General features: G+C 36.7%; 1 protein-coding gene across 2 annotated transcripts in view; it reads right to left on the reverse strand.

The window, feature by feature from the left end:
- The window catches only part of DDX10 (DEAD-box helicase 10), a 197716-nt gene that overhangs the window by 150281 nt on the left and 28984 nt on the right, over window positions 1–18451 (reverse strand). Inside the window, exons 10-12 of one of the 2 annotated variants that reach the window (XM_082498869.1) lie at window positions 14612–14713; window positions 7746–7833; window positions 274–362 (exon numbers count right to left, since the gene is read on the reverse strand). In XM_082498869.1, the coding sequence (XP_082354995.1) occupies window positions 274–362; window positions 7746–7833; window positions 14612–14713 (279 nt within the window). The remainder of the gene's footprint in view (window positions 1–273; window positions 363–7745; window positions 7834–14611; window positions 14714–18451) is intronic. The other variant, XM_082498870.1, reaches the window with a different exon arrangement.

Consider the following 18451-nt stretch of genomic DNA (forward strand, 5'->3'; position numbering starts at 1 on the left):
TTTGCTTCACAGGTTGTCTTGAATTGTATATAGTAAATGTACCTTCTGCTGTAAGTTATTTCTCTTTGTGGAGATATATTGTTTTTACACATAATTTCTATTTAGAATGTCTTTGAAAATATACAAAAACACAGCATAAATGTGAAACTGTACATACATTACAAGACTGTCTAATTCTGTGTGTTAACATAGTCAAAACAGCTATTTAAAGCTATCATACACTGCGAAACTTCTCACTATACAGTTTTCACTTTCCAAGTCAATCATACTTACAGGGCATATTCTGCCAGAGGCAATTTGAAAACATCAAATACTTCCTTATTCTTCATTAAGTAAACTGAACGCAAGTAGGATACAAAACACTGAAAGAAAAATAAAATTATTTAACAAAAAAAGAAACCATTCAATTACCAACACATGAAACTTAAATTACACTGTTGCTCTAAACACAAAGTAGAATTTCACTATTAAGTGGTCTAGCATCGATTTCAGGCTCCAATTCTTTTACCCAACACCCATCAGCCAAAATTTATCAGTACTACAGAAGTGATGTGATTTCAAGTATGCAAGTATTTCATCAAATGCACATTAATTGGCTGAATTTCCCAATGGTATGTCATGTTATTTTCGCCAGAAAGAAAATATGGCAAATTAGTCAGGAGGAAACATCACTGATTCAATATTTTTTTTTCTCACAGTTTTTCTGAATCTTGCTATGCTATTCTGAGATCTAAATTATGTGGAAGCAAGAACAGACTGTGTTGCTATCAATCTGAGGTGTCCTGACAATCTTAGCCACTAACATAAAGTGACTCAACTCAATGTAGCTGCATTTCCCTGTGGCTTAGGATTATTCTTATTACCTTGCATTGGCCATCAGCTCATCACATACACACAGTCAATGAATGCAACTCAGCTGACCAACATAAATTCACTATACAACGTTTACTAAGACCACTCCAAGGTTCAAGTTTTAATTAATCACAGGCTTTCACCAAGAAAACTGGAAGCACTGCATAACAGAGCAACTTAATTTTGTGCTGTATTTTCCCGCCATCCTTCCCAGAAGGAAAGATTCTTATTTTTCTCATGTTTCTTTTACATAGTCTATTTCTTCCTATCAGCATAAATATTGGAATATTTTAAGTATCAGAAAAGATCTTTGGATTTCTGTTGTTCATAACCTAACTTCTAACACATGCCAAAACTCTTATCAAGAGACTTAAACCAGCAAACACGAGTAACAACAGCAAATTAAGCTCATAGGGTTATATTCAAGCATACTACAATCACACCCTTGTTCTGCTATGTACCGGCACCTGTCAGAGGAAATTGTTGTATCAAGAGTTCATGTGGAATTTAAAAAAATAAATTAAAAAAAATTATTTCTTGTTAACCTGAGATACAGGAGGAAAAGACCCAACAGTTAGGAGCATCAATCTTTTACGGGGATTCTTTAAATGCATATAAGAGAAAAAATATTTCCAAAGGTGAAAAGAAAGATGAGACAGTAAATTAAGAAATGTCATAAAGTCATACTTTACCCCTTGGCAAATTGAAATAACAGCTATTAATTATAAAATATGCAAAGTTAAGTGATATACTTTTCAAGTTGCCCAACACCTCGTTACAGAAGTAAATTTTCATTTGCTTATTCTTTCAAAGGCTAAGTTTTGGGGTAAAGTTTCCTGTCTAGATTGTGTCTTTCAATTAATTTTAGCAGTGGAAGGTGCTAGCACAATCCAGTCAGCTGCTACCAAGAATGAGGTGTGGAATAAAAAATTTGTTTGCTCACATTAAATTATTAATCATTTTATAAAGATATCTAGATGTCCTGGTTTCAGCTGGGATACAGGTAATTTTCTTTCTAGTAGCTGCTCTGTTTTGGACTTAGGATGAGATGAATGTCCATAACACATACTGTTTTGCTTATTGCTAAGTAACGTTTACATTAGTCAAGGACTTTTTCAGCTTCCCATTGAAGCTGAGAGGGAGCATAGACAAGCTGGCCAAAGGAGTATTCCATAGCATAGCCATCATGCTCAGTATACAAATGGGGGTTGGCAGCAGGGCTGGGATTCCACGATCGCTGCTGAGGATGGGCTCGGCAATCCACCATCAGGTGGTGACAGTGACTTGTGTTATATCACTTCATTTTGTATATTCTTTTACCATTTATTGTTTTGTTAGTTTCTTCTTACATTACGTTTTAATAAAACTGTCTCTCTCTCAACCCATGAGGTTTTTTTTTTTTTTCCTTTTCCCCTCTTTTCCCTACCCTATTGGGGGACAGGGGAGATGGTGTGAGCAAGCAGCTGCGTGTCCCTAGTTGCTGGCTGGGGTTAACCAACACTAGAACCTCTAGGAAAAGGCTTCAAATTTGACAGATCTCATTAATTTAACAAGCAGTGACAAAAAGAAATGCCAAAGCCTCTTCTTTCACTGTAGTGGCAGCTGGAAAAAAAAAAAAATCAGGTTAAACAAGAACTAGCTTTCCTGTGAATCTGAGAGAGTTGCAATATCTACAGATCTGAAGATCTACATGAGTCACTACATGCCACAGGACAGAAATCTCATTTTACCCTTTCCATAACCTATAAAGCTATCCACTTACATTACTAGTATTTCTTTGGTACACATGGTCTAGAAAAAATAACAAAGATAAAGGGCAGAAAGATCATACCTTCTCAACATGTATCAAGACCTACAATAACTAAGAATGAACTCCCAAACAAATGCCAGATGTTCTAAGTCACATCTATCAGCTGTACACAGGGTTCAGCCCACTAACACTCAAAACAATTTTTCAAGTTTGTCATGGACTGAATGCAGGATGGTATAGCTCTACGTTCAAAGAAACAGGCATCTAATTAAGGTAACATGCTTCAAAGATCACACAATAATACTATAATGATGATTAAAGTCTTCAGCTGATCTCGTTCTCTATTAGTTTAGGCATTGTGAACACTTCCAGCAAAAGACATTCTTTACTTCAAGATCTTACACCCAAAATAGAAAAGTCATACAGAGCATGGAGCAGTTGTTCTACTTCACAAGAACAGAAAAGAATTACAGAAAGAGCAAATGATTTCTCTGATTTTTATTTGATTTCAGTACCTTCACTTCAACCTCTTTCTAAAATACTGTCACCTCTCTTGGATTTTATTCAGTTCTCCTAAGACATGGTCACTCTGCGCACACACACTGGACTGCTGAGGGAGAACAAGTTTAGTGGGTCTGAACTTTTTTCCTCTTTTTTTATCAATTGCTGTTGTCCACTGCTATTTTTGCTGGTTTGATTTTACTTTCAAGGTGTTGTTTGGTTTTGTTTTTTTTTAAATCACTGAACATTACAAAAATTTGTATGGATTAATTTATACCATTATGGAAAATGTTAATGTTGGGCATCAGAAACATATTACAGCTCTATTGCAATAGTAGCAAAAGGCCCCCAAACCCACCTGAGATTATTGTGTAAGTACTAGAAATACTTAAGGCAACAAATACTACACTCTACTAATTTGCTACATTTAAATTGTGATTTATTGATGTATTTCTTGGATAATTGTTTTAAATATTAAACACACACATGATTCAATTTATGTGCTGTTTTGACAGAATTCAAAGTAACAGGGCATGACTGGAACTTCAGGCTGTAACACCCCTGCACGTCCCTCTGAGTATGATGAAGAATTTAATGGACAGACATAATTTTGTCACCAGTACCCCCTACACAGTATCATTCAAACTAGGAAGATAAACACACTCTTTTTTTAAACTGTTTTTCAGAACTGCATAAATTGGCATATTAAATATTAAAATTACAAGAAATGTCAAAAAGCAGCATCAGTCCATGAGAGCAACTGCAAAGGTTTCAAAGGAGCCCCAATCTGATTCACCCTCTCTCTTTCCAAGCAACAGCAGAGGAACCATGTCCTATCAAATGAGCCATGAAGCTTGTTGAAGCAATGAGTAATCAAGAATTTTCTTTTTTCTTTTTTCCTTTTTTTTTTTTTTTTTTAAACAAAGTAAAAGCATCTTGAAGGAAATCAACAAGCTTAGAGGACGCAATCACTTAGACCTCATGCTCTCAACACAGGAAACTATATCCTACGTGAATTTCTGTGCATAGCTATGCTGTTTCACTGCTATCTAATCCATTCAGGTAGAGAATTGATTTCTTACAAATATCAAGAATTTGGCAGCTTGCAACAGATGGGATAGACAGCAGAACACCCATGCCTTTGAGATATCCAGTATTCCATATATCATATTCCAGCATATCCAAGATCAGGATTTCATTTGCATTTTGTTTTATTCATATTGATATGTAAGACTACTGGGGCACATTTGCATACTATATCTGAACACTCATACCTAAATCTTGTTAAGGAGGGACACTTCTATAATAAATCACTTGTCCATACTTCAAGATTTTCAAAAACTGAATGTATATAAAGTTTGTCTGCAAGATGACACTGCACTGCTACCCATAAATGAAAAATTGCAATGTCTTGAAAAGGTAATTAAATGGTAATTAAAAATATTTCAGAATGAAGTTTTTATCTGTAACATTGACAGACAGCCCATTTTGATTTTACTCTTCTGCTATTTTTAAACTTTATCATTATTTTCTTTTGCCTCATTCAGAATCATCTTTCTCTGCCTTTTAAGAGATCTTAAAAAGCCAAAGCCAGAAATGGAGAGGTTTGTTAGTATTTTCATTGCAAGTAGGATGAAGCTGGCTTCTTCCTACTCCCGTCCTCCCCCCGCCAGCTGCTCTGTCACTTCTAATACAAACTGGTGTAACTGCTACTTCCTGTGCCAGCTGCAAATGATTGTAATATGTCACCAGGACATCTGGCCTGTACAACATTTGGATGAAGCTTACGCTGACATTCCTCACGCTGCAAGTAATACTTTAAGTACTACAAAAACCTGGGATACCTAAACGCCAACAATAGTTTTAAAAGTCGTCCCTTAAAAGACGTTCTATTCACAAAGCTCCCACTGACTTCCTCAGGCACTTTGATTTAAGACACTTTGTTTAGGAAAGTAAGAATGACACTCCTCTGACCCAGCAAATGTCTACTGCAGGCATCCAAGCTAGCTCGTGTCACACAGGCTACCTGTGCAGTGCAAAGAAACTGCCATTCATCCATCCCTAAGGGTTTTTAAGGTATCTACGTCAGGATGCATCCTAGAAGTACTTTTTCCTCTCTAACAGCTATAAACGAAAGCTCAGGCAGACTAGCTCACATCGGACATCTAAAGGTAGGTGAAATGAACTTCACCTTACGAGTTTTAAATATGGCAACGTGCCTATGTGCTCGAGGCAATCCTGCTTTAGCAGGAGAGTTGGATCACTAGAGGTGCCTTCCAACTCTGAAAATTCTGTGATTCCATGATAACTTGCCTCTTTTTACATCTGAGTTTAGCAGAAAGGCTACAATTCTTAGTTTATCTTTAAACATTCACGATCCCCTTTATATTCTACCCTATCACTCAGGTTTACCACAATATCTTCAGGTGTCATCAAACCCCATGCTAGCTCAGACAAATAAAAAGTTATGTACGCTAATCCAGAATTTCTACAATCTTTTCCCTGGGTAGAACTTTTATTTCTCAGGCTTTGGCATTTATGGATTTCTGACCATTTGGCCTTAGTAGTGCTCTTTAAATTTGACCTATAGTTATAAAAAAAAGTGTGACCTAAAAGATTTTCTTATTTTTCTTCTAATCATCTTGTCTCCCTGCATTTCAATTTGAACTCCTGATTTTGCACAGTTTGGAAGACACTTGGTACAACTACAGAATTCATAAGCTCATGACATCCACACTGTCTGAAAACAAACAAGCAAGCACACCAACCTCAGAAAACCAACACATTGCAGCGCTGCAGTAACACAAGTAGTAAGCTCTATCCCAAAGAGTTTACAGCCTAAAGATATGATAAACGTAGTGAAAGGTCAGGAAACGTGTCTAACGATGGCAAGAAGAGGCAGCATGATGCCCAGAAATGTTTCACAGGCCATCTTCCAACAAAAGTGTCCTTTATAACTAGCTCATTCTAGACCAGGAACATACCTAGTTATTTCAAGTTTTTCTAACCTTTCCTAAACCTGCTGAAACCTTGGTGAAGTTCACATGTTGTTCATGGAGTCTCCCAGAATTAATCAGGACAGCAAAAAAACCACTCTTCATTGTCCCATTTACACTCTTCTCCATATTACCTAGAAGAGCTATTCTAAGCTATTTTGCTTCTCATTTAAATCCAAATGAAAGTTAAAATGCTATATTCAATGCACTGAATTCACCATTAAGAAAGGATAAACTGCTACATATATTCTGGAGATACAACAATAAAAATTGATTAAGAAAGTGGGCACACGAGGCCTACATGGTTTCATATTTCTAACTTTTTAAGCCAATGGAATGAGATCTGGTACTTTTCAGTAACCTTTTATTATTATTATTATTATTTCCAAATGTTCTATATCAGCTTCCCAAGAAAAGTCCTCAGGAAGAATTTCAGATTTACCTATCCCCTTCAATCAAAAGGGTTACTGAACTGAAAAGGGTACACTCCTATTCTCCATCATGCTACCAAGGATACATGATGAAAAAAAGATACATTTGTACTGATTTAACAGCTTTATGCTTTACAGAATCACAGCTTTATGCTTTACATAGTTGAAGTTGAAAGGAACCTCCAGAGATCATCTAGTCCAGGCCCCTGCTCAAAGCAAGATCAGGTAGAGCAGGCTGCTCAGGAACACACCCAGTTTTTAATTTCCAGCAATGGAGACTGCACAGCCTCTCTGTGCAACCTGTTCTAGTGTTTAATCACCCTCACAATGAAAGGGGTTTGGGGGGATTTAAATGGAGGTTTTTGTATAAATTTGTGGCCATTGCCTCCTGTCCTGCCACTGGACACCACTCAGAATGGCTCCATCTAATTTATACTTTTCTTCTAATACAGGAGATACTCCAAGTGCTCAGTCATCTCTGTGGTTCTTCATTGGTCTTGTCTCCAGTATGTGCCTGTCTGGAAGCCCAGAATCAAGCTTTGTACTCCAGCTGCGTCTCACCAAAGCTGAGCAGAGAGCAAGGGAAGGATTACCTCCCTTGACCTGCCAGCAGCGCTTTGCCTAATGCAGCCCAGGATGTGTTTGGCCTTCTTTGCTACACAGGCACATTATTAGCTCATGTTCAACCTGTTGTCCACTAGGACCACCTGTTGCCCCAGGTCTTTTTCTGCAAAGTTGCTTTCCAGTCATTTGGTCTCAGCCTATACTGGTGTATGGGATTGCTCCTCCCCAGGTTCAGGACTCAAACAGCTTTGAAAGTCTCAAACAAAACAGTAAAAACCCTCAAACAGCTGAGAAGCAGTGACTACTAAATCAAAAATTACTTGCATTCCCAAGACTCTAAAATAAATATGTCCCCACCTATGCCTTAACTTTGGCACAAGAGCAGTAGGTCAGGTGGCTCTTCAGGCATCAGGGTCATGAGCCCATGTTGAGCCCATGTCAACTCACAAAAGCTCTCACAGGCGTACTTACCACCAACTGCTAATACATGATTATTGTTTCTACTGATGCCATGTTTTAAAGCTTAAAAATCAGAATTATTTAGCAGTTCCAAACACTGATGCTAAGGCATGTATGAGCAGGTCAGTTATTCCAACAGCAGTTCTACTTGACTAGCTTGCCTCAAAAACTATACTGCAGCAGATGACTTACCCTTTGAGCTTTGTCTTTTAACTCCTGATCTTGAGCTAAGAAAGCTTGCATTCTCTTTTGGATGTCTGTAAGTTTTTCAGGATTAATTCTAATTAAAATAAAAAGAAGAAGAAGAAAATTAGCTTTAATTATTAGAATATGCAAAAATAAGCACCGATTAAGTTCTCAGGAGTATCTTCACATCTTTTGCATTGCTTTCATATGCATAAAGCTATTAAGACTCTGAACAAGCTTGGAATGGAACCATATTAAGGATGAAGCATTCGCTCCTCAAATGAATAATACAGAAAAGACAAATGGGAGTTCAGACTTTTTATCCAGAGGTAGTTTTCAGTGAAGATGGTGAAACTTCTTTCAAAGCAAAGCCAAAATCAGCAGTAAAGAACTTCTTGAATTTATAAAAATGCGAGAAAGAAAATATAGAAGCAGCATAATGAATTATAGGACTACTTTATACTGAGATAGCAGTCTTCATAAGGAAATTCTCAACATTTTTGAAAGCTCAAATAAGATCCATTGCCCTGGGAATACTGAAATTTAAGTACAGCAATAACAGCAAAAATAGAGGACATTGAGATTAAACAGATTTAAGACCTCCTCAAGATACTGATCAGAGGAATAAAGAACAGTGCCTGTATTATAGAAAATGCCATTAAACCTCGTAAAAAGGTATGCAAATCCTCTCCCAGACTCCAGATTTTTACAGTTATTCCAGTGATACCTACACTATTCCAGGTTTATTTGCCCAGATCTTTTCTTATCTGCTTCTGTTTTGGATCTGCTAGTGCCACCCAGCATATCATATAAGCTACCAAATATGTCAGGAGGGTACCACTCAAGTAGAGGTTGAGATGCACAACTACCAGATTTCTTAATCTGGTTCTTGCTGCTGTGTGCCATTTCATCCCATACTGTACAACAAAATGTAGCCTTTGCTGAAGGAAGTCAAGGAAAAAAAAAAAAAAAAAGAATCAAAATCATGCTTCTTCACATAGCACTGTCAGTCTAGAAAACATGACTCTGATTAAAAAACATTTTGTAGTCATTTTTTGTAACATAAGCCATTATGATCATCAATTATTCTTACTAAATAAGAAAGCAATTAAGGGGTTGGACAGGATTACCAAAGAATACTTTAATTTATGAAGACATCAAGCTTTATTTCCTCACCATTTCCATTTCTTATCTCTGTCAGATACAGCCAGTGGAAGGCCGTAGTGCGCACAAAAGCTATTTAGCTACAGTTTTAGTGAAAGATCAAAAAGCTGAGTTCCAGTTTCAAGCTAGCAAATAATTTACTCTGAAAATGTAAAGACATAAGAGAGAAGAGTCATGAAAAATTCAATGGAGCACAAACTGACCAACAAGTCTTTGAAATGCAATGCAGGACAGAATGAACACAAGATACCTAAGATAGAAAAAGTAAATAGAGATAAGGCTTTTCTAGATTTTATTCTATAAAACAAGATTAAGAAGGTGACAATGAAAATATTTATGATCCTAACAAAGGAAAAATGGTAGAATAGCAAACTAAAAGTAGTGGTTTGCTTAATACCAAATTGTATTAGAAGGTACAACACAAAGTATACTACCTCACTGAAGAGGAAAAACAGAATGAAAAGTAAAAAGGCTGGCTAGGTGAAATCAACAGGTCTACAATGACCTGAAACTCAAGAAGCAAGCTTAAAGTAGAACTGAAGACAAGCATAAAACCAGCACAAATATGCTGGGATAAAATAAGAAATACAAGCAGAAAATGAGATACAAAAAGTAAAGAGAGGATAGCATGAATAACAAAAAAAAAAAAAAAACAAAACATGAACATCAGTAGTAGGACAGCCCAGAGAAGTGTTGGATTGCTGTTACGTTATGGGAAAGCTATTAAGAGAGGCCCTTAAATTAGCCAGTGTCTTTTTTTCCCTTGTCTTCACACAAAGTGACAGCTGCAATCGAACAGCTAACAACAGCTACAGCACAGTCCAAGTTGACACCAGAATTGCAAATCACGGGATAACAGGTACTTTGATAAATCTGAGTCAATAGAAATTTGCTCCATAGCAGCTAAAGTCAGACCACTTTGAGTCAGTTGCACCTATTCTTGAGAACTCTTCTGAGATAAATAACCATCTAAGGGACAGGGCAGGTAAACACAGTACTCATCTTCAAAGCGGGCAAAAGAAGAGAAGTTCAACAATTAACTTTTTTTTGATACCTTAAAGAATTTGTAAGCACCTGAGGAAAATAAGCAAACACACAATGGCCAACACAGTTTAGTCAAAAGGAAAACATGACTAATCAGTTTGATTATCCTTCATAGCAGCATTAGCAGGCTTTACTAATCGTAAAGAAACAGACGTCATATTTGATGTCAGCAAAGCATTTGGAAGTTGCACATTCTCATAAGCTAGGAAACCACAGTCTACAAGAAATCTTTAAGCAAATGTAAAACTGGCCTTGGAGCTGCACTCAAAGAGTATTTGGGACTGTCAACTACTTATTGTTGTCACTGTCAAACTCAAAATGCATACCGAATTCCAATTCTCACCTGGGCCCAGGATTACTCATTATTTTCTATGACTTGATTATTGTAGGAATATGATTCATTACTTAGAGGACACAACACATCATTGGGGCCCCAAGCATAATGGACAATAATCTTAGACAAGACATATGTTGACTGCACATGAATTTTAGTTTGAATAATATGATGAAATTTTCAGAAAAGGGTTTGAAAAAGACAGAAAACACAAGATACTTTACAGTTAAAAGCATGGCAAGATAATGGCATGTAAATCTAGGCAATGTCAACCAAGAACACGGTGCCTCAAGCACATTTTGAGGTTATGCATTTGTTAATGAATGAGTAAATTTGCAACGCTGCATATTAAAAAAGGAGTCATAATACTGGATTCTCTTCTTTCCAACACTGTAACAAGACAACCGCCCACTGTTGTCTTCGTCTCGTGCTGGGATTCCAAAAATAAGAAAGCTAGTCATTGTTAAATTGGATTTTGGTTTTAATGAGTTTGCACGTGTTTTCTTTCTGAACAAATAAAACTCCTTACAATAATTATATACATGGACTATCTGGAGAGACAAACATAAAAACTAAACACTTAAATGAATTATTGTCATTTATAAGGTTGCCTAAACAGCTAAGAACCAGTGAGCTAGCACTAGAAGGGGATTTTATGACATTGTCCGTCATTTTAACTAGGCTGTTTCTTTTCTTACTCTGTGAGTACAAATCTCGCATTTAAAGAGCAGTATAACTTTTCAAAACTGTTGTTTTGCCTAGCAGTTACATAAATGGCCACACTTGACTGTACCATGACATAAATATGAATATGTTTTTAACACCAGGATACAAGCACTGTTTAACCAGATACTCTCTCTTCCCCTTCCTCTCCAAAGCAGAATTTAGACAAAAAAAGCTCAGTAACCATCAAAAAGACGATGCTGCCATGATGTGGCAAAACAGTTTCCGTGTTCCACCCAGCAGCCAAGCAGCAGCAGGTTTTGCTCTGTGCTCTCAGCCTGGTGACACTGGACAACCTGGAAGGCTGGAGAGAGGAAGAAGAGCTGGGACCAAAGGAAGGCTGCTCAGAGTTGCCAGCCTCACACCAGCAGATCACGTACAGGCGCACAACCACACTGGTTAGTGACACCAATGGATTGTCCTACAGTCATGATGGTAATTAGGATGCAGCAAGTTTTAATAGATTCTCTAGTTTTAATATCACTGTCATGTGGAATATATATCCAAATATTCTCCAGTGTCAGAAAAAAAAAGTGGTTTTTAGTTGTTACAGTTGTTTTCTTCAAGACCACATTTTTGCCATAATATTGAGGAAAGCAATATTACATCGTGGGTATCTACTTACTTGCAGTTCCTTTAGCAAAATTTTCTAGACACAAAATCTGTTACAATAACCCCTTAGGAAGCAGCTCTTATCAAGAAAATTCGATGTGATGAAGTAGTCTCAAGGTATTATCAAAAATAATTTCAGTTTACAGCTTGTATCTAAAACTTTGAAATTATAAACTCCTTATAAGTATGTAAATAATAGTTAATACTTTCAGAGTAGTTTCTTGCCATATTTGAATGCTCTAAAATACAATATTTATTACTGCATATTTTGCATTTTCTCTTGCTCTGTTTGAATGATGAAAGAGAGATGTATTGTTAAAAGCACTACCTGTAAGTTGGCAGCTTGTGAAAGGTATAGTACACTAACAGGCTCCACAGGGAGCTTAGATTTAAAATTGAAAACTAAGACAACAGCCCAAACCCTAGCCTTTTGAATAGGTATCCAGGAAAAGAATAAAGTTATTCCCCTCTCTCCTTTCAAATTATGGAACTGTTTTAAAAGCTCTGTCTAAATGAAATAAAGAAACATTATGAGCTGTTTGTGAGTCAGAAAATACAAACCAAGGAAAGTAACAGAAAACTGGTTCTTGCAATCCCTGTGCAAGATAATAGGTTAACATAACAAGAAGAGCAAAACACTTTAATTGACAGTGATGTTTTAGAAACAAAAAGCTTTCAGAATGAATTTCAGAAGTTTGAAGAGTTAAATTCTGTTGGCAGCAAGCAATGCTCATTACCTTCTAATGCACAAGTTAAATCAATTTTTGAGAATCTGTAATAAGGTGAATATGCACAACCACCACCAGAAGACTTCAACAGAAGACGTGAAACACGTTCCATCAACCCATGGATCTTCTTCAACAATTCATCAACTGAACAGGATGTTATTAATTGAGTAACTAGCTAGAAGTAAGTAACCTAAGAAAATTTGTAGTTAAAAACTTTTAGGATTAAACTGGTTTGCAATCCACAAGTAATTACAAGAAATTTTTTTTAAGGATTTTAGTTAGCATCTTAGAAGTAAGATGCTAAACCATATAAGCCTTAACCACACTAGGTAGACAATTCTCAGTAAAAGCATTCCCTTCATTACGATGTTACAAATACTAAGGTATATTTTGCAGATTGAAGAACTGGATCTCAGGCAGGCTGTTCAAATATATTATTCATCAAAAGCCCTGAAATTGCTTATAATGATTTCAGTTAAGAATGTTACTTAAATGTATTTATTATACATATGCCCTAGTGGCTTGGTGAAAGAATGGATTTTTGGGGTGGTGTTAAAAGGAAAAAAAAAAAAAAAAAAAAAAACACAAACATCAAAACAAAACACACTTTTCCATTGATGCAATTATGCAATTTCAAATTAGCGAGAATGTTTTAAGAGATGCAGCTATACATCAATCAACCAGGCTATCCTGACTTACTTTAATGCATCCCATTATCGAATTTACAATAGAAAAAGTCAATGAAGTGAAAAAGATTCTCATTTAGCAGATTTTAATAATGACAAGTCTCAAGGTATGTGTTCAATTTATTCCTTAACTCAAGTTTTGACATAAATGTATATGAAAAGTATAACAAAAAACAGATAACAATATAAGTAGTGGCAATTTCTTACCATCCTTCATTACACTAGAATCCAAAGAATAAAGCATAGTTAATTTTGAGCAGACCTGAAGGTTTAAGCAACAAGGTAACAATAACCACTTAAAGATTTACCCTACTTTGACTTCTTCTCAAAAACAATTATTCCACAAACACTTTCTGCATAGTTAATTATTTTCTTTGCTTAGATATCCATATCATGACATTAAAACCCCAGCTTTTCAAACTAAAAGAGTCCTAGCCTTGCTCACACCCGCTTGTACAGAAACTTAGTTTTCTACCTTGTCTTCCTTCTCTGGATTTCTTCTATCTCCACTCTATGATTTTTGGCATTGTGTAACCTGAACTATATAAGTATTCAAAATTGAGTCGGGCTCATACCACATTTTTTGGCTTGCTTTCAAGTCTTCTTCTATATTTCCTTCACATTCTGTTTCCTCTTTTGATTTAGCATTACACTGAGACTCTCAGAGAACAATGAACACCTTCCTACCTATAGCTGCTAATTAAGAAATTACCACCAATGCTTTTTAGTAGTGTAGGTTTTTTCCTATTATTTTTACAGTTCGGGTTTTTGTCCTTCTTACATGTCCATTACTCTGCATTTAATAGACATTGGAAATACAAATGCTTTTTTATTTTCACATGGTATCATTATACTCTTCTGCAACTCTTTTAAAGTCAGTTCTCTTTTGTACAGATACCATAGATCTCTATAGGTCATCATCAGAATACTCTCTGGTATGTAAAATGACCATTTAGCCACATCTTTTATTTCCTGTTCTTCAACTAACCGATTCAAAAAGATCATGACAAATTGGAGAAACAGTCTAGAACTAAAGAATTGACAGGTAAGAGAAACAAGAATGATAAAAGGTATAAAAACAGATTAAAGAAATTGTAATTGTTTAATCTGTAAAAGAAAAAAGGAAAGAGATAGCATGAAACTGTTCAGTTACATAAAAAGTAGTTGCAAAGAGTAAGAGAATACATAATTTTCCATATATTCTTGGCACTGGACAAAATAAATTTTTCACTTAAATTACTTACAAGGCTTATCGGACACTTGAAAAAACCTTAATGGCAGGAAGTGTTAAGTATAGATGAGATCATTTTGGGAAATTGTGAAACTATTCATTGGCAAGTTAGACAATTGGAGAAGAATGATTTGTGCAGCTGATCCTGCCTTTGGGAAAGGGGATGGAAAAGGTAACCTCTCAAGATCTTTTCCTTCTTCAACACTAACCAAAATCAAATTATCTCCCTTGTTTGTCCAGCTCCAGGCAATTCAAGCACTTTACTCCATCAGGATTGTCATAGATTCATCACAAATTATATTCCTGTAGAAAGAAGGCTGAATAACAAAGGCAAGCCATTAGTCACTTACTTGATTTCACTGACAGGTACTTTCCTCTGTGCCAGCTGTTCCACCATGCCTTTTTCTTCTGAGGGAAGCAACACTAACAAAGCTTCACCACCTTCTTTGTATCTGATCGGGGAGAAAGAAAGAGGGGGGGGAAAAAAAAAAAAAAAAAAACAAAAACACACAAGAGACACCTCAAGCAAACATGCAAAAAAATACAAGTTTTTGTTGATATTTTCAATAACCAATAAGAATTCCTGCTTCCTTATAAGCAGCCCAAAGAGCAGACAAAAATCCTCACTTTACTAAGAGTAAAGAAAAGGCAAACCAGTAAAGTGATTTTCCAATATCTTCACTTGAGTTGATTTCAAAACTACACCTAGCGCACTAAACACCTGGGACTACGGCATAGATTCGGATCAGTGGATCTTTTCTTCCCTAGATTAGAAATAGCTCTGTAGTAATCAATCAGCACTTGATCAAAGCTTACAATACTAGAAGATCTAGCTACTTGTATTCGTCCTTTACAGAATCACAGAATGATAGGGGTTGGAAGGGACCTCTGAAGATCATCTAGTCCAACCCCCTGCCAGAGCAGGGTCACGTACAGCAGGTTGCACAGGACAGCGTCCAGGCGGGTTTTGAATGTCTCCAGAGTGGGAGACTCCACAACCTCTCTGGGCAGCCTGTTCCAGTGCTCTGCCACCCTCAAAGCAAAGAAGTTCCTCCTCATGTTAAGATGGAACTTCCTATGTTCAAGTTTGTGCCTGTTACCTCTTGTCCTATCACTGGGCACCACTGAAAAAAGACTGTTTCCATCCCCCAGGCACCTTCACCTTAAGTATGGATAAGATCCCCCCTCAGTCTACTCTTCTCCAGACTAAAAAGACCTAAGTCTGGACTTGATGATCTTAAAGGTCCCTTCCAACCTCACTAATTCTATGATTCTAATTCTAAGTCCCTCAGCCTTTCCTCATAAGAAAGATGCTCCGGTCCCCTAGTCATCTTAGCAGCCCTTTGCCGTACCCTCTCCAGCAGTTCCCCGTCCTTGAACTGGGGAGCCCAGAACTGGACACAGTACTCCAGATGAGGCCTCACCAGGGCAGAGTAGAGGGGGAGGATAACCTCCCTCGACCTGCTGGCCACACTCTTCTTGATGCACCCCAGGATGCCATTGGCCTTCTTGGCCACAAGGGCACACTGCTGGCTCATGGTACCAACAGGCAAGTCTTAACATGTGGTAACAACTTATCCTTCACACATCCTGCAAGTGTAAAGGCTAAGAAAGGGTAAGTGCCTTGATCCCAAACAACAACTCCTACTTGCATGTTAATAAAGACTACTTTTCTAACAGGTCACAGAGGCATCACTGAAAGAAAAGCATAAAAACAAGAGTTCTTTCATTTATAGAAGCAGTTTTTAGGTGCAAAATAAAAAAATACAGTCAGACTGATCCCACAAGAACATATCTAGTATTCACTCTTCAATGCACTTAACAGCTGTATCGAATGTAGCTGACTTGGTAATTACTCAAGATACACAGTTGGCAAAGAAATAAAAATTCTTCTATTTTCTTCTTAAAGCATCTTTATGTTAACTTCCTACTTGTGTAAGTAAATGTCAGTTCCTACTGACAGCAAATTTAGCTACTTGAGGACATTCATGGAGAAAAAAAATTCCCAACAGCACTAGTACACAAACAAGACAATGGGTTTAAGTCCTACTGTAGTGGCATGGTTCAACCCCAGCAGGCAACTAGAACCACGCAGCTCACACACACCCTTCTTCTCTGCACCACCACCACCACCCCCCCACCCCCCCAAAAAGGGGCAAGGGGAAAAAAAAAAAAAAAAAAAAGTGGGTTGAGATAAAGACAGTGTAATAGAAACAATAACAGAAAAGGAATAGTAACAATAATAATAATGACATGGGTCACTCCCACCACACGGTAAATTGGCTCACGGATTCCCGCCACCCAGCTAGCCCTCATTTATATACTGAGCATAATGTCTAAGTATGGAATATTTCATTGGCCATTCCATTGTTCTGTCTATGCTTCTATGGGAAGCTGAAAAAAGTCCTTGAATAGTGTAAACATCACTTTGCAACAACTAAAACCAATAGGTATTATTGACATTCCTTTCACAGCAATCTCTAGCAAGAAAATTAACTCTTTCCCAGCTGAAACCAGAAGTAGTAACGATGAGTTAGCTTATCTGCATTATCTAAGCCCATATCTATAGTAACACGTATATTATTTCTTCATTTACAAATAGTTCTTATGAGTATGGATTGATAGGAGAATATTGCAGAGTCCTCGATTATACAAAAAACACCAATCAAACTACATTTCAGGGGTATGCCAAAATTGGACAGAATCCAACTCACAGTGAACTGATGACAACAATGTGTGGGACAAAGCAAAATATGAGAGTGGTACGTTACTATGTAGAGCAGCTCTAACTGACAAGAGCTAATCACACGGAAGTCCCTAGGCAGCAGCAGATTGTAAGCCTATACATAAACTGCTATGACTACAAATATTCCATTTATTTGAAACAGAAAATACTCATTGTATTATTTTTCAAGTATTATTTTATATCAAATTATTTACTACCTTAACAGGCATTTGGTTTGGTTCCTACTCCAGTCATATTTGTCTTTTCTTCCTATGCTGGTAAAATTTTTCATCCATCTTACACAGATTTGGTTTGCCCTTTCTGTTTTCTATAAGGAAAGTTAACTGTTTCCTCAATCTTTATTCCACTCAGTCTGTTGCTATACCATCAATCTTCAGCTTCTGTTACTCCGTCATACATTCTCCTGTTGGATCTTTACTCCAATTGCATTCACCCTTCTTCATCAAGAGAACCATCAAAGAAAGGATATTATACAAAAGGTATAAACTGTCATCAGAAGGGTGGGAGATGTTTGGTTTTGGGTCAGAGACCATAGAGAACAAGATTATGCCAGGGTAGGTCACATATCTTTCCAATAAAAGCTCATCAATAACAGAAGAAAACAGCAGTTCAGTCTTTGTGGATAGAAAAGGGGACATAAGTGCTATTTAAGGATGCATCAGAGTCAAGACTTCTTGGCTTGAGAGAGCTTTTAAGTTGGAGGCCAGAGAGCGCAGAAGGATGTTCTCAGGCACACCAAACAACAATTGTAGCATTAACTGATAAAAAAATAATTTCAGATGGAATATAAGGAGCCCACATTTCTCCAAGTATAAACAGTTATCACTTGGCAAAAACAGTACTACAGAACTGTTTGAAAACTATAAACACTGTCTGTCACAGCATAGTAAGCAATGCAAGCAGCAACAAAATCTGCAGTTAAAACAGTCTGACAGCTTTTATTACAGCTCTTTGCTTTCATTTGATGAATTTGAAAAATCACAACAAAATGCTCTTGGTTGCCTTTTTTTTTTTTTTTTGGCCCAATGTTCTACATGACAGGTTTGGGGACTGACATTTAAAGATAATTTTGAAATACTTAATGTTTTCATCATAAGATTTTAACCCTTACATTCTAAATTTTGAAATTTGACATGGAAATCAAATTCATACAAGAGGAGATTCTCTGCCACACACCAATACTATGTAAATTTACTGGGTTTATATGGTTTGGTAAGAGTATCAAAAGAAACAGTATGACATTTGGACTTTGTCCCAAAAAATACTTCTTTAGGGTTGTGGGTAAGGGAGAGATACTGTACAAAAATTAGTAACTTCATTTTAATCCATTCAATTAGTGGACCTAAAGTGTTCTTAATGTAGAACTATCAGTTTGCAGAACTTTTCTAAGAAACAGTTGTAAGGCAACCCATACGCTTGGTTTAAGGCAATTTATTACCTTTAC

The sequence above is a fragment of the Vanellus vanellus genome (assembly GCF_965231255.1).
Source record: "Vanellus vanellus genome assembly, chromosome: 1".
NCBI lineage: Eukaryota > Metazoa > Chordata > Aves > Charadriiformes > Charadriidae > Vanellus > Vanellus vanellus.